General features: G+C 42.0%; 1 protein-coding gene across 1 annotated transcript in view; it reads right to left on the bottom strand.

Annotated features, from left to right (window-relative positions):
• Positions 1-12,637: 12,637 nt before the first annotated feature.
• The window catches only part of LOC120845984, a 49,589-nt gene continuing 42,329 nt past the window's right edge, over positions 12,638-19,897 (bottom strand). Inside the window, exon 4 of the mRNA XM_040217556.1 lies at positions 12,638-12,715. Within this exon, the coding sequence (XP_040073490.1) occupies positions 12,638-12,715 (78 nt within the window). The remainder of the gene's footprint in view (positions 12,716-19,897) is intronic.

The raw sequence follows: 19,897 nt of genomic DNA, 5'->3' as shown, positions 1-19,897 counted from the left end.
ACCACCGTATAGATTACCTCTGTATCGTCTGGTACGTACACTTTATTCCTTCAGTAGGTTCCCTTTATTTATTTTATTAGTAGTAAACGTTACAGGTCGAGCTAGCGCAGGCACCCTGCCCCCTCCGCGGCAGTGCGTTGGCTACGCAATCAAGCTCACGACGTCTCTATCTGCCTTTGTGGTGGTCATGCACGGTGTCGAAAGCTTTCGTTAGTTTACGCTACTATCCTAGTGGGTAGAAAAGCTGACATTTCGGTCGATCAGGGGCGGGTTCAGACGTTCTACAGGCAGAGATTAACAAGGCAGCGAGCTTCGGCTGTGGCACCCGGAATAATAAACAAACTCTTACCCGAACCAAATCACCGGTGCGAAGCCCGTTATAATTTCGAGTCAATTCTTTTCGTGGCGGATTCATGTGATGGACGTGAACATCAAGTTTCTCCATTGAGTTGTCGAAAGCTAAGACTACAGCGCTAGGACTACTGCGCCTTGGACGCCTCACCAGCGAATGGTGCTATCTTGTTTCGAAAGTCACTGACGTCACGTCAGCATCGCGTTGTGATTGGTTGCCGCTTTGCGGTTCGTGAAAGCGGTTGGGAGAAATCGGCCCCGAAGCGGTTGGCAAGAACGCGCTCCAACCGCTCGATCCTAGCCGCTTTGCGGTTGAGAACGCGCGGATCCGCTTCGCGAACGCGGATCCGCTTCCAGTGCGAACGCGCCATTAGGCGTGCGAGGGTTGACCGGAATTCCACAATCCCTCGCTCACTTTCACCACTTCCGCCATTTTCTCGGTCTGCCTGGAAGTAGTATTTGGGCACTCTCTTTGGAAGTGGCCGCGCTGTCCACAGTTGTGGCATTGGTTCGAATACCTGTTTGAGTCGCCTGCACAAGGGCGCTCTTCGGACGTCGTCCAGTGGCCCCGGATTGAACCAAACTGGAATGCCTCCGGTTGCTTTGATTGGGCACTCTGCGCCCGTCACGTGGAGGTCTTGGCGCCGGGATCGCCTCGGGGCCCTCCCAAGCACATGCGGGTTGGAGAGAGTTTGCGGCCAAAGGCTGTGGAAGATAGCTCTTCTGAGAGAGGAAGATTTCCACTGTGCTGCGGGTATGCCGGGCTGGCTCTACCGATATTATTCTTTTTACGGTCATCCGTGATCAGAAAATTGTTTGGATACTGCGATTGATTTCAATCATCACGGAACTACAACTAATAATGTTTTCTTTAGAGTTGTAAGAGGCATTATGCGAAAAAGGCGCAGTTTTTCTAAAGCAATCAATTTCTTTAAGTTTGTTTCCTTTAATAGTGCGTACTTGTGTCTAATATCCCTAAACTATATGAAACTATATTGGATTGACTAATCTAGGTGTAATCGAGCGTGTTCATTTTGAATCATTTGCGTATTATTTTATTGTTTTATTTCGCTGATTTGTTTCTACAGTTAAAAAAGAATTTGTGAGTTCGCAAAATTGGACAGGTTGCATAACAGGAGAACGATCAGTGAATTGATGTTTTTCTGTGTAGGATCACAAATGGTATATTTGATTCACTAGCGCTACTCAGTCAGGTCTACTTGCTCTTCGCTCGTAGGTCCAGGAGAATTTAATCTTTGTTTAATTATCGTGCTTTATATCACGGAGAAACCATGAAACGTCTTCAATTGAAGCGCAATCACATAAAACATATTTCTTGGAAAGTTAGCCTAGATACTTTTGATGAGGGGTATCAATTTAGAAAGCCTTCTGCTACTATTGTTTTCTCCATACTTTCTGTCCTTTTATTGCGTTCGAACAATTATACATCTGACATTGATAAATGTATCACTCCGTCAAGCTCCGTCAAGCTGTTTGTGGGTCACTAAATAAAATAAGTGTCCTAAGCGTCTTCGAGGATGCTTGTTGCATATAAATGGATATGAAGGGAATTGTGAAGGTACCACTGGCGGCCGCAGCACTTTTTTCTTCATTTCAACCTTCTAGTCTTCTTTAAAGTGAAGTTGGCACACAGCACTCCTAAATATTGCCTGCCACTGGCTTTTTTTGTCTCTGTATTGCGGTAAGGTGTTCAGTAACCATTCATCCCGAAGGCTTTCATTAGAGGGGAGCTCCAGGCATTACAGAGCGTGGTTTTTAGCCGTATTCAGTTTGGAGCACGGCACGCAACATCTTTTAATCAGTGCGTGCCTCGCAATTCAAGTGAATATCTAGACTGATTAAGTTGCATTAAGGAACGACAGATAAATTAGCCTGCTCACACGAGTGTCGATAAACACTGTAGAGTTACAAGAGCACCTGTAGTTTAGCCGCGTTCACTAATTGATGCTTGGAGCGTCCGGTATATTCTTGCGGCTGCGTCTTTAATTTTCCTCGAGAGCGCAAGCCGGAAGCGTTAGTTTATGGTCGGCGTTTTGGGGCAGTGACAGACAATGCCTGGTGACGGCGATACGGGGGGTTCCTAACAAAGAAGTCGCCGGGGAAGCTACAGGGTAAAGTGTCTCTACTTTGCAATTACCATTAGTACCTGAAGCGGAGACGCGATTGCGACTGGGTTCGAAGGCTGGTCAGAAGCAGTAACCACATATTAAAATTTCGTTGATCGGCGCGGCTCAACCTCGGACAATTCTGATGGTCTTGTTTCACTTCAGATATTGTTACGCTTAGCCCTGCCCATCCGTCCCCAAGGTAATAAAATATCTTGAAGTCTTAAAGAAGGTGTGTTTAAAGGAGCTGTGCAACGATTTTAACGTTGAAAGAATTGGCATCTTCTACTTTTGACACTGTTCATCTTGTCACAAAAGACAGACAACACACCTCCTTCCTTAGAAATGTTGCGATTCCACCGCGTAATCGCGAGGCAAAAATTAGAATATTCCCCGACCTGGAGCCGCGAGCGGAGGCCATGAGAAACACGCGGCGTGACGTCAATGGGGAATCTTGTAGAAAGATAGCAAGTTGTGCAAATACCTGCTCGATAAAAGGTAACTTTTCTATAAATATTGTCGTTGCAACATTTATATAAATACGTCAAAATACTGGTAATCATCGACAAAACTTTTATTTTACGGAGTTTTAGTGGCGCCATCTATCCTAGGTCCACAAAACCGCCAGCTCTCTCTGCTACCGCGAACAGTCGCCACAAGCCGGAGGGGGAAGGGGACAGAGCCGGACGGGTACAGCTGGACCCGCGTGAGACTTTCCTATTTTCACCATATTGTTCGCGGTGCGCCAACACCTCCTAGAGATAAGGCCGTACCACTCTTCTTGCGACGTCTCAAAGGAAGGCCATCGGGGGCGCGCGTCGAAGCGAAGACAACGCGAGTGGATCGACCGTCGTAACACGCTTTTAGTCGCCTACGCGTGTCTTATTAGCTAAAATTAAAACAGGAGATAGCAACGGCTCTAGAAAACATCTTATTACACGGACAAAATGTTACATCGCTAAATAGTCGGTACAAAAATGCACGAGGTATGCGTATCAGACGTCTATAGAAAAATGTAGGTGTTTTAACTCGAAAACATTGAGTCACGTAATTATTACTGTAGGAATGCATATTTTATACACAAATACTTCGACAAAATGGCGAGACACGCAGTGATTGGACTCAGCAAAACAAATCACAGTTAAAAATTAGGTAGACGTAGTCAACGCGGATACGGCTAGACAAATCTCACTTACGATGTTATCGCGTGCAGTCACTGAATTCTTGCATTATACCGAGTTCACATGGCAAAATTAATGTAATTTCGATCGAATGATGTTATAGGGTCTGCAAATCAGCTTGCGACGCTCGTATAATCATTCAACACCACGAGCTGATTAAATCCCATATAATTTATTTAAAATATATTAAAGGACCAGTGCAACAATATTCTATTGGGATGTTTTTCACTTGACACGAGCTTACTGACACACCTGGGACTCAAGGATACTCACACGCAACGCCACAGGCCAATAAACTCCTTTGTGTAATTTCAAGGACAAAAGCGATCATTTTCATTCAATCTCTCCTTTGCAAAATTTGATGACGTAACGTGGGGATCGCAGTACACCCAAGTGACGACATTTGAATGCGGTTCATAGAGTGGACCCGAGCCCTGTGTGGGAACTCGATTTGGGCTCGTGATAAATACTAGCTCGAGAAGCATTCGGGTAGTCGCGTGCGTCCAATCGCTGCAACGACGACAACAGCCGAGCCATAAGAATGTCTGGAACTCAGCGCGTGTCCTGTGCTTTGCCAACCCCAGCGCGTGTCTATGATCAACACTGGCGGCATATAATCGGCTTCAGATCACGTGGCCGCTTGTTCTGGCTGCGAGTTGAGGGGGTGAACGCTGCTCGTTTTTCTTCGATTTTTTTCTGGGACTTCTATTGCGTGGGGTGAAAAACGAACGCGTGTTTCGTAGGTCATTAACACTAGGGATCCGTTTTGAAGCGGTATTTGCGCAAAGTACAAAAGTTGTTGTATCGCTCCTTTAACTTGTCCATGTGACAGGGGTACTAAACTTACTATTTACGGTCAACTAATATACTTCTCCCAATGGGCTGGAGCTGCCTTAGAACAAAATATAACTTATTTTGCATACAATACTACTATTACCTTAATACAGTTAAGAATATTTTATAAACGCGGGAAAAGCAATAATTTTTGTATAAATAAATACCACAAGCACAAACAACACACTTTCAATAATCACACAAAATTGTTATTCACCTTCCAGTAAAAACTACAATAGTACCACGCATACCTACAAATGTCGACGCACCTGTACACGGATAACGACGAAAAACAAGTTTCCCTTCTATCACGACATGAAAATGAAAAAAAAAAGAAACAAATATTGAAGCATTTAACTCGCGTCTAACATGACCGAGAAAGCCCGTAAATAAGTTGTTTCTCACCTGTCCATCGCATCCATACGTCCCACAATATCCGTCAAAAAAAAAAAAAAAAACATTTGAACACGAACTCCAACAAGTCTCTCTCTGTCGAGAGAGAGGTCTATCTATAATCGACCAGTGTCATCGTTGACTAGTTGCCACACATGACGCTCAAACCGAAGAAGGACTGGTTCCGCTAATCCACGTAAATGCCGTAGTACCAAGTGAACACGACAAAAAACTACCCGGGACTGCGGTGATGACAGAAAAACGACAAAGAAAGAGGCAAAAGAAGTCTCAAAAGAACCACATGAGAGCAGCGGTAGCATTCTGAGACGAGGCTTCACGTTGTCGACCCATCTCTTGCTCGTGTGCGCTCCCTGAGGCGACGAGAGGGTTTTTCTTCGGTTCCCTTCCCTTCTGAAAGGTATCAGCGTTCCTTTTCAAACAGTCAGCGGCTCACACACAACGTAAATTTACCAGAATCGGAGCCCGTATGAGGGAAGAAAATGTCACATACTGCGCCGCTGGATCAGAAACATTTTTCTCACGTCGCTACCAGACATAGTTTCTCACGTAGTTACGCCATGGCCTTCCTTCTCCGACATTGTGACGTAACCGCTCGAAGCGCTACGGCTTTATTTCTAGGAGGTGTTGCCTGCGCCCACCAGCACGTGGTCGCGCGGTCGCGAGCGGATGAGTTCTCGCTGCTCAGTGATAGCTTTAGAGAGAGAACTTTACCGAAACCCCGCGCCTACCCCATCGACGTCACTTCGAACGTGACCCGGAAGACGATGTACGAGTTGAGAGGTGGCAAAAACCTGGATCTTTTTCATTTTTTTAAATAAAAACTGGGGTATCCAGGCAAAATCTGTTTTCTGTAGTTCGCTTCAAAAGTGTCAGGCATCAACTTCCACAATTATTTAAGCAAGGCCCTCAAATTGTTGCACAGCTCCTTTAAGCATCTGATATTACCAGAGTTTGTCCTCGAGCGCGGGACCATCCATAGATCAAGATAGAAAATGGCATACGTAGTTCTTTCTTAGTTACAAGAAACAAAGTGAAGGCCAATTACTCTCAGTTCAATTACTCTCTTGTTCAAAGTCATTTTGTATGCTAGACCAAATATATATTCACAAAAATTCTCATTCCAACATTACTTCATTTTTTTCTAAATAACAGACAGTGTGGCTATCCTACCTATGGTAGCATACCAAAAGAAATAACCCTTTTCTGCAATTCATAGGGAAGATAAACAAGAGAAACAGTGATGTTTTCCCGTACCAAGACACAGTAATTAAAGCTGGCAAAAAACAAAGATCTATAAATAAGAGAGAGCAAATCACGCACATACGAGCGTAAAGTAGCTTTATGCTTGAAATGTATACCTACGATATTTAATAGATTTTTTAATAATTTGGGGAGCTCGGTCCGGCTCCATGTGTTCGTTTAGAATCAACCAAGACAGTTGAGATTTTATAGTATATTTACATGGCATCGAGACTAATTGCAGTGCTTAATATCTTCGACCTGAATATAGTAGGTTTTGTTTTCTTGCCGCTTATAATTAATTACTAAAAGATCAAGCCCCGAGCACACATTTAGAAATAAATAGCCAATCATGAAAAGTTCAGAGATGTTGAACTGAACAATATACGGTACTGTCATTTGCATAACATTTCATGCTTTCTTTGCTGTCAGTGTTTACTGAGTCGTTGATACTGAGCACACAACGGTCCCAGAACTTTGCTTCAAATGTCTCCCTTTGTCCGTGCCATACCGTGAAATGTTCCGCAACCAGGCATCCCGAAGGCTTTCAGTGGACGGCACCTTGTGATATCGGATATGTGGGTTTCTTACCATACTTGATTTGCAACATGGCACGCTACAAAAATGCAGTCTTGTCCAACATTTGCCATGAAAACCCAGCAAATGTAAAGATGAGTGTATAAAACGACTGAGAAATCAGGCTACTCACACGAGCGCTGACAAACGCTGGGGAGCGGTAGAAACGCTTTCACTTTGGCCGCGTTCAACGCTTCCTCCACTGCTTTGGCTTTTGCGGTTTCGCAATTATGAAGCGACTCCACTATCCATCACGGCAAACGGAAGAAATTCTACCCATCGCGAATGCTCTTATTTAATCGGGAGAAATCGGCAGGTCGCTTTTTGGGGAGCGAGAGAGGGGATCGAGGTGTGGTGCAATGGGTATAGACCCTCATAACTTAGACTTAGTTTATAAGACCATTCGTGTGTGTATTCTGAAGAATCATACAATACATTTTAATTGTGTTCGAGATTGAGTACGCCCCGCATTCAGGCTCTTAATAGGTACACCATATCTTAGAGTGTTAGATTCGAACACCATTTTAGTGCCTTTAAAATATGAACCCATTTTAATAGTGGTAAAAATAACACCATGTGTATAGGTTTTTGTTACTTGAATAAGAGTGTTAGGTATGTGAAAGAACAAAACTCGCAAAAAAGAGTTATAATTTCGATTGTTTCCACGGTCACGGTGTCGTCTCTAGTGCCGTCGCGACGATGTCCCCGGCGACTATTTCGTTCGCTTTCCCGTGTCCATTGTGGCCAACCAGAAAGAGGGCACTTAGAGGTCTCCCTTTTCCGTAGTGTACTGCTCTGTGAAATACATTCCGTGCGTGGGACGGCAAGCAGACGCTGAGCGAACGTTTCTTTTTTTGCGGTCACCTGATACACAATGGCAAAGCGGCTTTCCGGCACAAACATCTTAAAGGACACATGCAAAAAAAAGACATTTTGAACAACCTAGATGGGAAAATAATGTTATAAAACAAATTTACAACAAAGAAAAAAAAAGCTCGATGTACACCTAAGCACCTTTTATGAGTTGTGAATGCAAAAGTATGCAAACAGCACGTCCTCTCCCTTTATTCGTCTGCTCTTTACTTTTCGTCGCCGGTCAGCGAGCGCGCTCTCCTGGGCGGACTGACCTTGGACGCGCCGTGTGAACGGCGCGCTGACAGACACCCAGCGCCATGTCGCTGAAACTGACGCGCAGCGGCCAGTGGGAGCCTCGTCGACGCGCGCCAGCCAATGGGACAGAAGCCGAAAATCCATCAGCTTAACTCCGCTCCTTTAGGGGATCGGGGAAACTAGGTGCCGTTGCCTAGGTTTTTCGCGTGGTTTCATTGCTGGGAGCAGGCTTCACTTGGAGAACGGATTTAAGGTGCTGTTTTCGCGCTTCAAACTGATGACGTCGGCTCAATCTATGGTACAGTTAATGATTTCGCATTAAAATTACAGCTATATTTACGGCGCAAAACGACTTTGCAGTTGGCTCCCATGGGAGCCGCCGCGAGGCTCGTGGTAGACCTGTGCATCGTCGCGCTGCGTCGCCGCCGCCTCAAACTCACGCAGCGGCCGCACGTGAAAGTGGTGCGCCGACGGTTTAACGCATTTCTCCACGCCGGCGCCGGTGTCCCAGGGCAAGTTCGTCTGCTCCGAGGCGCCACCGCCGTTATCTGACCGGCGCACATGTCTATCGCGTCTGCTTGAGCATTTTCAGGAGCCTCCTTTGGGCTCTAAAGGCATACTTGTTAAGTAATCCGTTACAAGTAACAGATTACTTGTAATCCGTTACTTTTTTAATTAATTTTGTAATTGCCACGTTATTCTTTTAAAGGTAATTTGTAACACAATTTCATTGCGAAATATTGATAATGGCTACTTTATTCACTCGTTACTTTAAAAAAAAAACTATGAGCATAATGGAGTAACTGGAGCAATACAAACTGAACATTCAGCAGCATAAAGCAAGTTCAACAAAATAGAAAACATGAGGAAGGAGAGAACAGCCGAAAAGAAAACACGATATTTTGTATGACCGTCCATTAGAACCACTAAAAAACGGACATGCATAATTAATAGAAATACAAAGATCAATTAAGACAATGCCGAGTAGGCTCTCCATAGCCTTCCATCGTGTTTTCCTTCTTCTCCCGAGCAGAAGAAATTCTCTGCGTGTTTATTTGGTTTTGTTTTTTGCACCGTTTCACACTTTCCATCTTTTTTGACGTCTCCCACCACCTGCACAGAAATCAAACGCGGGTTCGTACCCCTTCGATTCATGGGTTTACAACTCGCGTAACAGAAGATGTAGCCTCGCGCGAGGGGGTCAAATTCTCGTTGTCTTTGATGTGCGTTACTTCATTCTTGCACGCTCTTGATGCACTGCTGAAAAGCACCCGGCGCGAGGCTAAGAGCATCATATTCGAGGGTATGGACGATACTACTTTTGGTTTACCTGTCTGGGCATGGTGGTCGAGTCCACTCCTCATACCATAGCCGTAGACTTTGGGGGGGGGGGGGGGGGGACATCGGGGCTCGTGCCCTCCGCCCGGGCCTTGATCCTTACTGAGACGCTGTTTACGGGCCATGTAACGATCTTCTAGTAGTGGCATGTAAACAAAATAACGCCCACGTTGCCTATATCGACAAAATACATGGGAAATGGAATCCCAGCGTGCTTTCGTTAGCTTCTACGCCGCTGCTTCACACTACAGTCAACTGTTAACATAAAAGGGGGGGGGGGGGTAAGGTCCTCTAAGAAGAACTGACAGAGAGAGAGAGAGAGAAATGCGTAAAAGTGGTGTGATCCTCTATTGTTTTGTGAGACCAATGGCCACCGCTTCTTTCACTTTCTATGCCCCCCCCCCCCCTCCCCTGGCCTCCACGAATATTGGCATGAAAGTGAGAACCGATGAACGATCGATAACCCGTAACTGCCACTTTTTCTCCGACCGGTCGAGTTTTTGGAACATCTCTGATTCAGCTGTTCAAAATTCATGACATTAACGAGAACATGCAGAAACCTAGAGTTTAAGCGCCTACTTTGCCTGCCAAAATAACACACATTGTCATCACCAAGAACAACGAACTCTTGTCTACGGAAGCACATCAGGGTAACCTGGAACACCTGCATTCTGCATTGGCTACACGTTCTAACGTTAGAGCCAAGTTTTTCTTTCTTTGTGAAGAACAGGTGAAAACCCGAGTCAAAAGGAAGCTTTCGTAGATCGCTTCTTTAGCTCCGAATCTCGTAGCGGAGGTAGACGGTGCTACTGAGCACACGGACCGCTAGCTTTGTCTGCACAATTCCAGGGATCATTTCCGGAGGCCATAAGCTAGCGAGATGGTGGGTGTGGTTGTAGCTTTCGCTGTCTTGTCAGCTTACAGGTGAACAGACTGCACCTACACCTTTTCTCCTAAATATAATATTTTATTTTTACAAGGACTACCATAATACGGGCGTATGAGGAATAAACAGTAGTGTTGCAGAACATTTTTGAAAAATATTAGAATTGTTCTTATTCTTTTCTTGATAAGTGTACGGAAAAAGAAAAGTGAAAGTAATTTGTAACGTAACGAGTACATTAATCCGTTACTTTTCAGAGAAAGTAATTTGTAACGGTAATTCATTACATTTGAGGCTCGGTAATTTGTAATTGGAATCCATTACATTTTTCAAGTAGCGAGCACAACTCTGTCTAAAAGTTACTTATTAATGTTCGTTTCTTGTTGCACTTCGAACGAAGAGGAATAGGTACCCTTTCGAGACCATAGGAGAATTCTGAAAGAGCGGAAGCACCATGTGACAAATAGCGACCATTTAGGTAATAAATAGAGGGAACTTTTCTGCGGTGGCCGCGGGCGCCAACTGCAAATTCGTATAGCGATATAAACATAGCTCTTACCATTTTCTTTTTCGATGTACATTCGTTTTATGTTTTTTTTTGTTATTTTTTTTTCCAACAAAGGCTGTTAAAAAATATTCCGATTTCCTTTCCGTGTGCCGTTTAAAATAACAAGTCGCATCCTTTGCAGACCCGTTAAAACTATTTTGATGGGTTACGTGGTTTTCGGGATAGATCGTGGCAAACTCCTCCAGGCCTATCAGAAAACCATTACGGACCTATATACACTATATACTTAAAGGTTTTGGAAATATTTCTGGGCCCCCATAAGATTTTTCAATAGCGCCGGCAGTTACCACCCATTGTTCTAATTGTTCTATTGTATGCCTCAAAGACCTCGCGGCACGATACGTGCGGTGGTGCCTACTCTTGCAGGAGTTCGGCTTTGCGATAAATTACAAGTAAGGGCGGAAACACAACAACGCCGACTGGCTGTCACAGGCCTATATCACGATGGACATAGACGACGGCGATGTTATCCTCGGGGCGCATAACAACACGCATATGGCGGTTCGGCAGCGGCGCGACCAAGACCACCGCGAGCTGATAGCGCAATTGGAAAGCAAAGAAAAGGGTGTTCCCCAAAGCCTTTGGCAGTGTGTTCTGCACAAGAATAACTTTTAGTCTTGAAAGTGACCATGGATCACGGTTGTGCCGTCAGACCGATGTGAAGAACTTTTCGAGGCTCGTCACGACAATCCCGCCGACGGACGTCTTCAACGATCGCACACATTCGCGTGAAGTACTGCTGGGCGAAGCTCCCAGATTCCCTCTGTTAATACATTAGAATATATCAAGAATGCTAGTTTCAGAAAACGCCACCCAGACAACATGACAAATTTCAGCTTGTCGCAGCGTCAGGAAAAACCGTTTCAGCAGACGGGCATGAATTCGCTCAAGTTCGTTTCATACATCCACGGCCATAAACAGGTGAGCTACAGAGGTCACAGACTGTTTGACGCGATACCTTGATACAAAGGCCCTATATAATCTGCTGTAGATGCTGCCAAGTTTGTTTTAGAGTGTATTATTGTACGGCACGGCGCCCGACAAGGCCTACTCACCGAACTCGGGTCCGCTTTGATGGTGCAGATAACGCTATAGTTCCTTCCTTTAAGTCACACGAGCCATCGCAGGACAAGTGTATACGATCCGTACACAAACGAAAGGTCTGAGAGACTTAATGAGATAATTGCTAACATGACTGCCCTGCACAAAAATGTGGAGCACAAAACGTACAATTAAGGGCTGCCCTACAGTACCTTTGCGTACTAGATTGCGGTTCAAAAACACAACCGGGAGCGCGCCGTTCCAGCTTGTACACTGCGGGTAACTTACCACCACGTTCGACGTCCTTCCTCAGGAGCCAATTGGCCATGGCAGCCACTAAATAAAGCAACGACGGCGCTCAATTTACATATGAGAGTGCTAAGGAGGTTTGTCAACTGGCAACGGTCAATGTTTGAGACCATCAGAAATCCGACGCAAACCGGAACAACGTTTGTCGTGGCGTAGTACACTTTGAGCCCGGAGGCCAGATTTGAGTTTGGACTTCGATACGGCGCCGCGGTTTCAACGAAAACAATAAAAAACAAAACTTTGAACCATACAAGGTTCTTTGCCACATACGCACATCATTAGATGGCACTGATGAATCCATTTAGCCGACGCGCAAGTAACTCTATTAAGAGTTCTGCACTGATGTCCAGATGCCATTTCGTGCGAACGGCGGCGATGGCAGGAATGTTGTGACTACGAAACAAGAATTGGTGTTCGTGAAGACAAGTGTAACACCGAAATTCATAATCAAATGATGATCAAACTGCAGCCCTTAAGTGTTATTAGATGAGGAGGCTGAATGCAACGATATTTTTATTAGTCATGTGCAAGTTTTTCAAGGCAAACACAAATAATAAACAAACACCTCTATATTTGCATTGGTGTAGATTTTTAGCCATATTTCAAGCGCAACTTTAAACGTTAGCGACTTCGCGAATCCATGGATACCGTCCATCTGCCCGTCCTTTTATTTAGCGCATGATTTCAGAGTTAACGGGTTAGCAAAATTGAACTGGACACGCGTGCATCTTCCGCCGCAGCATTCCTATAAGAAAAGAAAAAAAAATAATTTTATATTCTAATCTAAACAAGTTTTTCCACCGAATATGACGACGCTGTCTATATTGACAGACACCAATACGGAGTGAACATACCAACCATTGTTCTTTTTATTGTTATTTACTCGAACTGTGAGTGGTTACAACAATTAGTTATGAACGCGTTGAAGGAACTATGGATCATGTTCTTAATGAATGTTTAGAATTGTTTTTGGAACCATGAACGCGGTCCGTGCGGGTGAGATAAACGGCCAGGTGTATAAAATATATGGTCTAGTAGTCACGATAAATCTATCACCTAAAATTTCCGAATTAACTTTTATAATATTTAAACTAATCGTATGCATAGCACCAATCAGAAACGTGCCGAGCGTCATCGAGATGCACTAAATAAAAAAATGCAAAAATATTTGGAGCGCACGAAACTTTGCTCTCATTCGCGCAGCACGTGGAAGGCGTTTAATGCGAAAACGTGGATGATTAGGACTATCATTTGCGCTCTCCATTGCCCGACTGATAACGTGGTTTTTGATGGCGCTCAAAAACGTTCTAACCAAAATCATAGGTTCACTTTATTAATAAAACGTTACATAACGAATCATTGTGAATCAATTGACTTATCTTAAATTATTTCACAAACTTCAGTACACTTCTGCGGTACGCGATCGAAGCCTTGACTTTCTTTGTAATAACCTAAATTCAGCTCGAAATCGCCGTGCTCGTTTTATTTTGTCTTACTACCATCATGAATAAAAGGTTTCATTAACGAAAGCTACTTTAAACCTTTATCCTCTCTCTGTGCGGAGAAAAGTTTCTAGATTACCCCTTTTTTATAGGATTTATCATCAAAATCATAAACTGAAAAGTGAGTTGTTTTAGAGCCGTCATAATTGTCATCCCATGCGGAGCATAGTCATAAGGTGGGTTTCCCTCATTGTCGCACTAACATGTACTTTTTTTCATTAATACTGAAACAAGCAACAAATGGAACCACCTGGATACCTCAATCGCCACCATAACAGATTCTCATTTTCAAAACTGCCATTGAAGCTTTTTTTGTCATATTAACCCGCTTTTTTATTTTCTTCTATTGCACATGTGACGTTTTTGTTTGATTGTTATAACAAATCCCTTCCTTAGCGCATTCGGACCTTTGAGGCATTGAAATAAATGTATAAATAAATAAATATTTAAATAAAAAAATATCGTGACAATTATTTTAATTGCTTCCTCTGCCACATAGCCCACCACAAAATGCGTCAATGTAGTTTTATTACTTCTTTAAAGCAAATCTCTAAAGCAAATAAAACACCCTGTATATTTCACAGATTATGTTACACATTTATATACCTCGGCTTTTTTGGAGAATAAGACAGTAAAGACGCTAGTTCGCCTCTAATTACTAAACATTCTTGAAAACCATTCCACAAGTATCGAATGTGTAGCACGTCACTACAATATATTAGATTTTATATCTTATTTCGAGGAATTACCACCCGTGGATGCATTTTATGTAATACGCACCAACTATTTCTCGGAGAGTTTTTAAAAATAAAACAAAAGTATTGCAATGGGCTAAGCGTAATACCGTACAGTGAATATACAGCGAAAGAAGTGCCTCAGAGAAAAATGGCACTATAAGCAACTTGCAATGGTTTGGCGCAAACTAGCGAGTAAAGCGAAAAAAACAACATTTGGTATGACTGGAAGTGGAGGCAACAATCTTAAAAGTTGAGCTAATAATCCGTTGGGGCCACATAATCCAGTCTCTGAAGCAAGAAATATTGGGTCGGCCAGGAAGCAGTGGTCGCATAACATGCAACTACTGCGGAAGCTACAGCCCTGGCGGGCCAATCGGAATATGGCTACCTATCCCTGGAGTTACTGCATACTGCGAAGATGCATCAGGCTTTTCGCTGCCTCCTGCTCTAATGCGTTGCGCCAAAAATAAATTGCCCAGTCTTTTACACATAGTGAGAAACTTGATTGATGAAAACTATGGCCTCTTTTTTCAGCTAGAATTTGATGAGCTTTTGCAAGTACCTACTGATACCATAAAACGTCATGTAATAAGGGCTAGTGGAAACAATCATATAATAAAATTTAAAAAAAACAATGCCGTCATTTTAGCTCCAAAGATAGAAATCTTGACCTTCCAAGTTATATTTATTTAAACTCCTCGCCTATTGAAATAGGTAGCATGTTTAAAACTTTGGAGGTGATTTTCACTAATCACATTAGTCGGACTTAACATGGGGATTACATCAGTTCGAAAATACCTTGTGTCAGTGCTACATTAAACAGACATCGCCATGTCATTCCAACTGGAGATAGTTCTTTTTTTTTTTTTTTTGTATAACTCAGTATTCGAATCCCTTTTGAAGTACTGCCATCTCCTCTGGGGTATGACAACCAAACTAGTCTCCAAGATGTATTATTTCAAAAAACAGTGATAAAAATTGTGTGCGGCGTGCTTTATTGTGATGATACTAAATAACTTCTTGGGAGGCTAGCTGTTTTATAAATACTGAAAAAAACTGCTTTTTTGGTACTTTGTATGAAGTATGAAGAAAAATATTATGAGTCGAATATCCTCTTAGTCTTTTTGGCACCACTTTGAAACAAACCTTTAACATACTCCACTGGTTACTCAGATATCTTTGTAGTAGAGGCATCACGCGAAGATTATGATCATAAGATGATTAGAAGGACCTTGCGGACATTACTGAACCTGATTGTGCGCTATAATTTTGATATAGAATTATTTAGCACACGTGATAATACGGAAAAAATTGTGTTTTGAAAATAAATACTTTATATTGTAATGATTATGCAGTAGACTTTATTATTGCTTTACTTAATTGTTTGCTATGTGTTTGTAGTTGATGATTTATTGAGTGTGTTTTTCGCAAGTGGTGTGCACGTGCGTGGGGCTGAGGACCAGTCAAACTGCTTGTGCGCCTTCTTTCCTCATCTCCCGCCATATCTATATGGTAAATGAAGCTATGAATATTTTGGAATCATCTGCCAATCAACATATTCCTGAAAGATTATGTAACACATTTTCATTAACTCATGCACCGTGATAATAATATCTAGTTTTTTCTTGTGTACTCATATGTATTTTGCTTATAGTTTTCTTATATATCTTTATAGCTAGTTTATAAAATGTTTGAAATGCTGTCACGCTTACATTTTTGTTAATAAATGCATTTTTTATTTTATAAACTCATCCCTTTAGTAATTTAATGAATAAATAAATAGAGCATAAATGTTTGCACAATCAAAAAGCTCCACGCACCATAGAGAAAACTAAATAAGAAAACAGGGCTATTCATGATACTGAGGCAAGGAAACGCAACGAAGCTCTTAGTTCTGAAGAAAATTAGTCAAATAACGTTGAAATAAAACGACGGTACGCTCCACAACCAGACAAACTGACAGCCTTTTTTCATAGGATGTAAAGAAAAAAGAACTTGCACATATTATTCCTGTGTTTGATGAATCATGCAAAATTTTTCTAACACCCTTATTTTAGAGATCATAGTTGATACTAATTTGGAAGTTAAAATACCGTAACAAACTACAAGTTGAACGCAAGAACCTACTTAGCATTCTCAGTAGCAACAATAAATTATTTGCCCACAGCTTGCTGGTCGCGTTCAAGATGGGATAACCACAATCATAGGAGACCACCAAACCGGTTTCATAAAAAGAAGAAAGGTATAAACAAACATATGTATCGTGCGGTCTATAGCTTGGCCATGCAATCGAACCTCACAAACAGCTGTGATAATAAAAATGCTACAAATTGACCTTGCAAAAACCTTTCCCATAGTGGAACAGTTCTCTCTTTTTCTGAATTATGAAATATGTTTATATACGCGAAAACATTCTTAAGGGCCTGCAACTTTTTTACCATATCTCAGCAAAATATTCTTTACGGAACATTCTCAAGATTCGTTCAGGCTTAATGCTCGGTGCGCAAGAATGACCTCTCTCGCCAATTCTCTTCGAGATATATTTGGAGCTCCTCTGCAGACACATCGCAAGCAACAGCATGGTGCACGGTTCTTACTTCCATGGTTGTGAGGTGAAGGTCTTAGCTTACGCCGGCGACCTTGTGATTGTGGGCGCGGATAAATACAACATAGTACAAGCAATATCGTGCAATTCAGATTTGTGTGCTTTATCTCGTTGGTTTTATTTATTTATTTATTTATTGAAACACCTTAAAGGTCCTTGTTGGAAGGAGATTACATAGAGGGGGGGATAAGTACAGCATATATGAAACACACAAAAATTATAAAATAAAAACATGCACAGCAGTGCAAACATATACATTATTGTAAATCAAGCAACAAAAAATAAAATCTTCCACAGTATTGCCAACATACAAGGAATCGTGTCAAACAATACCTAAATGGCTGCTGATCGTAGAACGAGAGTTATCAGGATTAATCTCGGTGACGATGCGCTCTGTTAGATAATTCCACCACACTGCTGTTTTTTTGAAAGAAGGAATACGAAAACGAAGAAAAGCGGCAGGTGAAATGGTCAATCTTACATGAGTAATTAAGACGAGGTGAAACAAAATGCGACTGTGTTAGGGTGTCTTGGCTGAGAGGTGGTGCACAGTAAATGCGATGAAAAAGGCATAAGCAACAAAAGCTTGCGTCTTAAGGCCACTTCTGAATGTCGGCTTTCTGTTTTAATAAGGTGACGCTGGAATGTCGAGAATAATCAGAAAAAATAAAGCGCGCGACACGGTTTTGAAAGGCTTCTATTTCAGTGATCGAATATGCTTGGTAAGGATCCCATTTGCTCGATTCGTACTCAATTTTCGGTTGAATCAATGAAAGATATGCAGTTTTGTTTAAGTGAGGAGAAGCACAACGAAGTGTATGTTTTAAGCAGCCCAAAGAAAGATTGCACGATTATAACAGTGACCGAATATGTACCTTCCAGGAGAGATACGAGTCGACGTGAAGACCTAAGTATTTAAAAGAGGAAACAGACTCAACAACGTTAGAATCAATAAAATATAGTTACGTGAAAAATGGTATCTTCCCTAGCAAATGAGATGAGTTTGCCTTTAGAAGGGTTAACTTCATGGGCAAAGTCGAGCACCACACTGATAGATTAGTGAGGTCATGTTGTAGTTTCATGCTATCTTCTTCGTTAGAAATTTGCCTAAATACAACGCAGTCATCTGCAAAAATACGGATGCGGGAGGAAATACATGAAGGTAAGTCATTAATATATATTAAGAAAAGCAAGGGTCCAAGGACGGTGCCTTTAGGAACACCCGGAAGACACCGGAATAAAAGTTGAACTATGAGAGTTCACGACCGTGTACTGACTTTGGTCAGAAAGACAGTTTTTGATCGACAGGATGATGTTACAATCTAATCTAATCAAAAATGTTTGAGGTTATGCTTGTTATGGATATGGGCCGATAGATTAAGCGGGAGCTGCGTTCACTTGATTTAAATAACGGGATAATTTTACCGACCTTCCAGTCACTAGAAACTGAATGAGAAACCAAAGATTGTTGAAAAAATTGCTGACAATATGACACTGGAAATTGTTTCAATATTTATTAAAAACTTCGCATTAATTTTGTCACCACTCGAAGAAGAAACCTTCAAGTTATCAATTGGTTTTGCAACACCAGATGAATTAATCGTTATACTTTCCATTTGATCATGTTCAAAAAAACGTATCCAAAATAGGCAGGGCTTTATTCTCACATGAAAGTACCGCAAAAAAAGCAGAATTCAAAATACGAGCACGTTCGAGGTCAGATAGTGATTTTCCTGACATATCAATAATATTTAATGCATCAGTCGATTTAGGATTTATTACTGTCTAATATTTTTTGGGGTTTGTACGCAACACATTGTTAACGAACAGAAATAGTTTGGGCTCCTGGAGCGTTTAGAGGGGAAGAACACCATCCACGTTTGAAGACAACATTATTTAGGAGTGTCACGTAGTGCTATGAATATTCCCAAATCAATATCGGATAATGTCTGAACGAGTATGAAAACGGCTTTTAACATATAAAACATGATATACGATTTAATTGTTGCCGATTATGAGTATTTACCGTTTTCGTTGTCAACATTAACGTACCTCCTCTGATCAGCCAATGCTGGGGGGGCGGGGGGGGGGGGGGGGGGGGTGACGGCTAATACGTTTCATAGAATCACGCGACACTAATTTCGTTGTTGTTTTATGAACCGATGCTAAGAAATAATTCAGTTGCATCTGCTAAAGATGGGGGTTCTCGGCTTATGAAAAATATTCGTACTGCAGTTAATTGCCAAATGGAAGTATTTTCACCAATCGCAACACCCGTTTCTAACATAATTGCAAATATATATCTGTGACAAAATGTTTTTGAACCAGAGATCCAAATAGGCGACGCGCGCAACATAACGTTCTGAAGTCTCATAAGTAACCGGCACCCTAAATTTGAGAAGAGTTAGATGTAATCAAGCTCTTTTGTTTTTTTCACAAAAAGAAAGAATGTGTGAAAAACAACTCATGATCTCGCTCCCAGATCCGTTGTATCGTTTACACCGTTTTGAACCACCGGATAAATGTGATGTAGACCAAATAAAATGAATGAGCGAATGTCGACACCATCAAAGTTTAAGACTTTCTCCTTTCACTTTTATTCAAGGCCAGTGCCAATGGAAGAATATATTGAAATCCGAGGTATTGAATAAGTATTCCCAATGGACTGTAGGCTTTTAAGACAACTGGAACGTTTATGCATATCTTAGAGCACAGCTTTTAGGCGCCCGTGTCCGTGTTGAACGGCGTCAGCGTCGGAGTAACAGCGGGTTGCATTATGGGACGTTTCCCATAATGACGTCACGCGTGACGTCACGTGTGACGCAACGAGGGCAAATCTTACCGACAAATTTGGCGTGAAAATTCCCGATAATATTTGCGGGAAATTTTCCCACTCAGTTTAGCGGGAAATGTTTTTCCGCTAAATCAGACAGGATATTTTTTGTTTTATTTGTTAATATAGTTCTTTTTCCTGTAACGACTTTTTTTAAAAAGAAAGCTAAACATTTTTTTGATGTTCAAGCAATATTTTTTGCTACTTGGATTTTTTTTCACCACCTGAATAGCGTGCTTGGTACACTTGT

The sequence above is a fragment of the Ixodes scapularis genome, unplaced genomic scaffold (genome assembly GCF_016920785.2).
Source record: "Ixodes scapularis isolate PalLabHiFi unplaced genomic scaffold, ASM1692078v2 ptg000597l_1___fragment_3__unscaffolded, whole genome shotgun sequence".
NCBI lineage: Eukaryota > Metazoa > Arthropoda > Arachnida > Ixodida > Ixodidae > Ixodes > Ixodes scapularis.
Note: the sequence above shows the minus strand (reverse complement) of the source record. Positions and strands in the feature narration are given on the sequence as shown.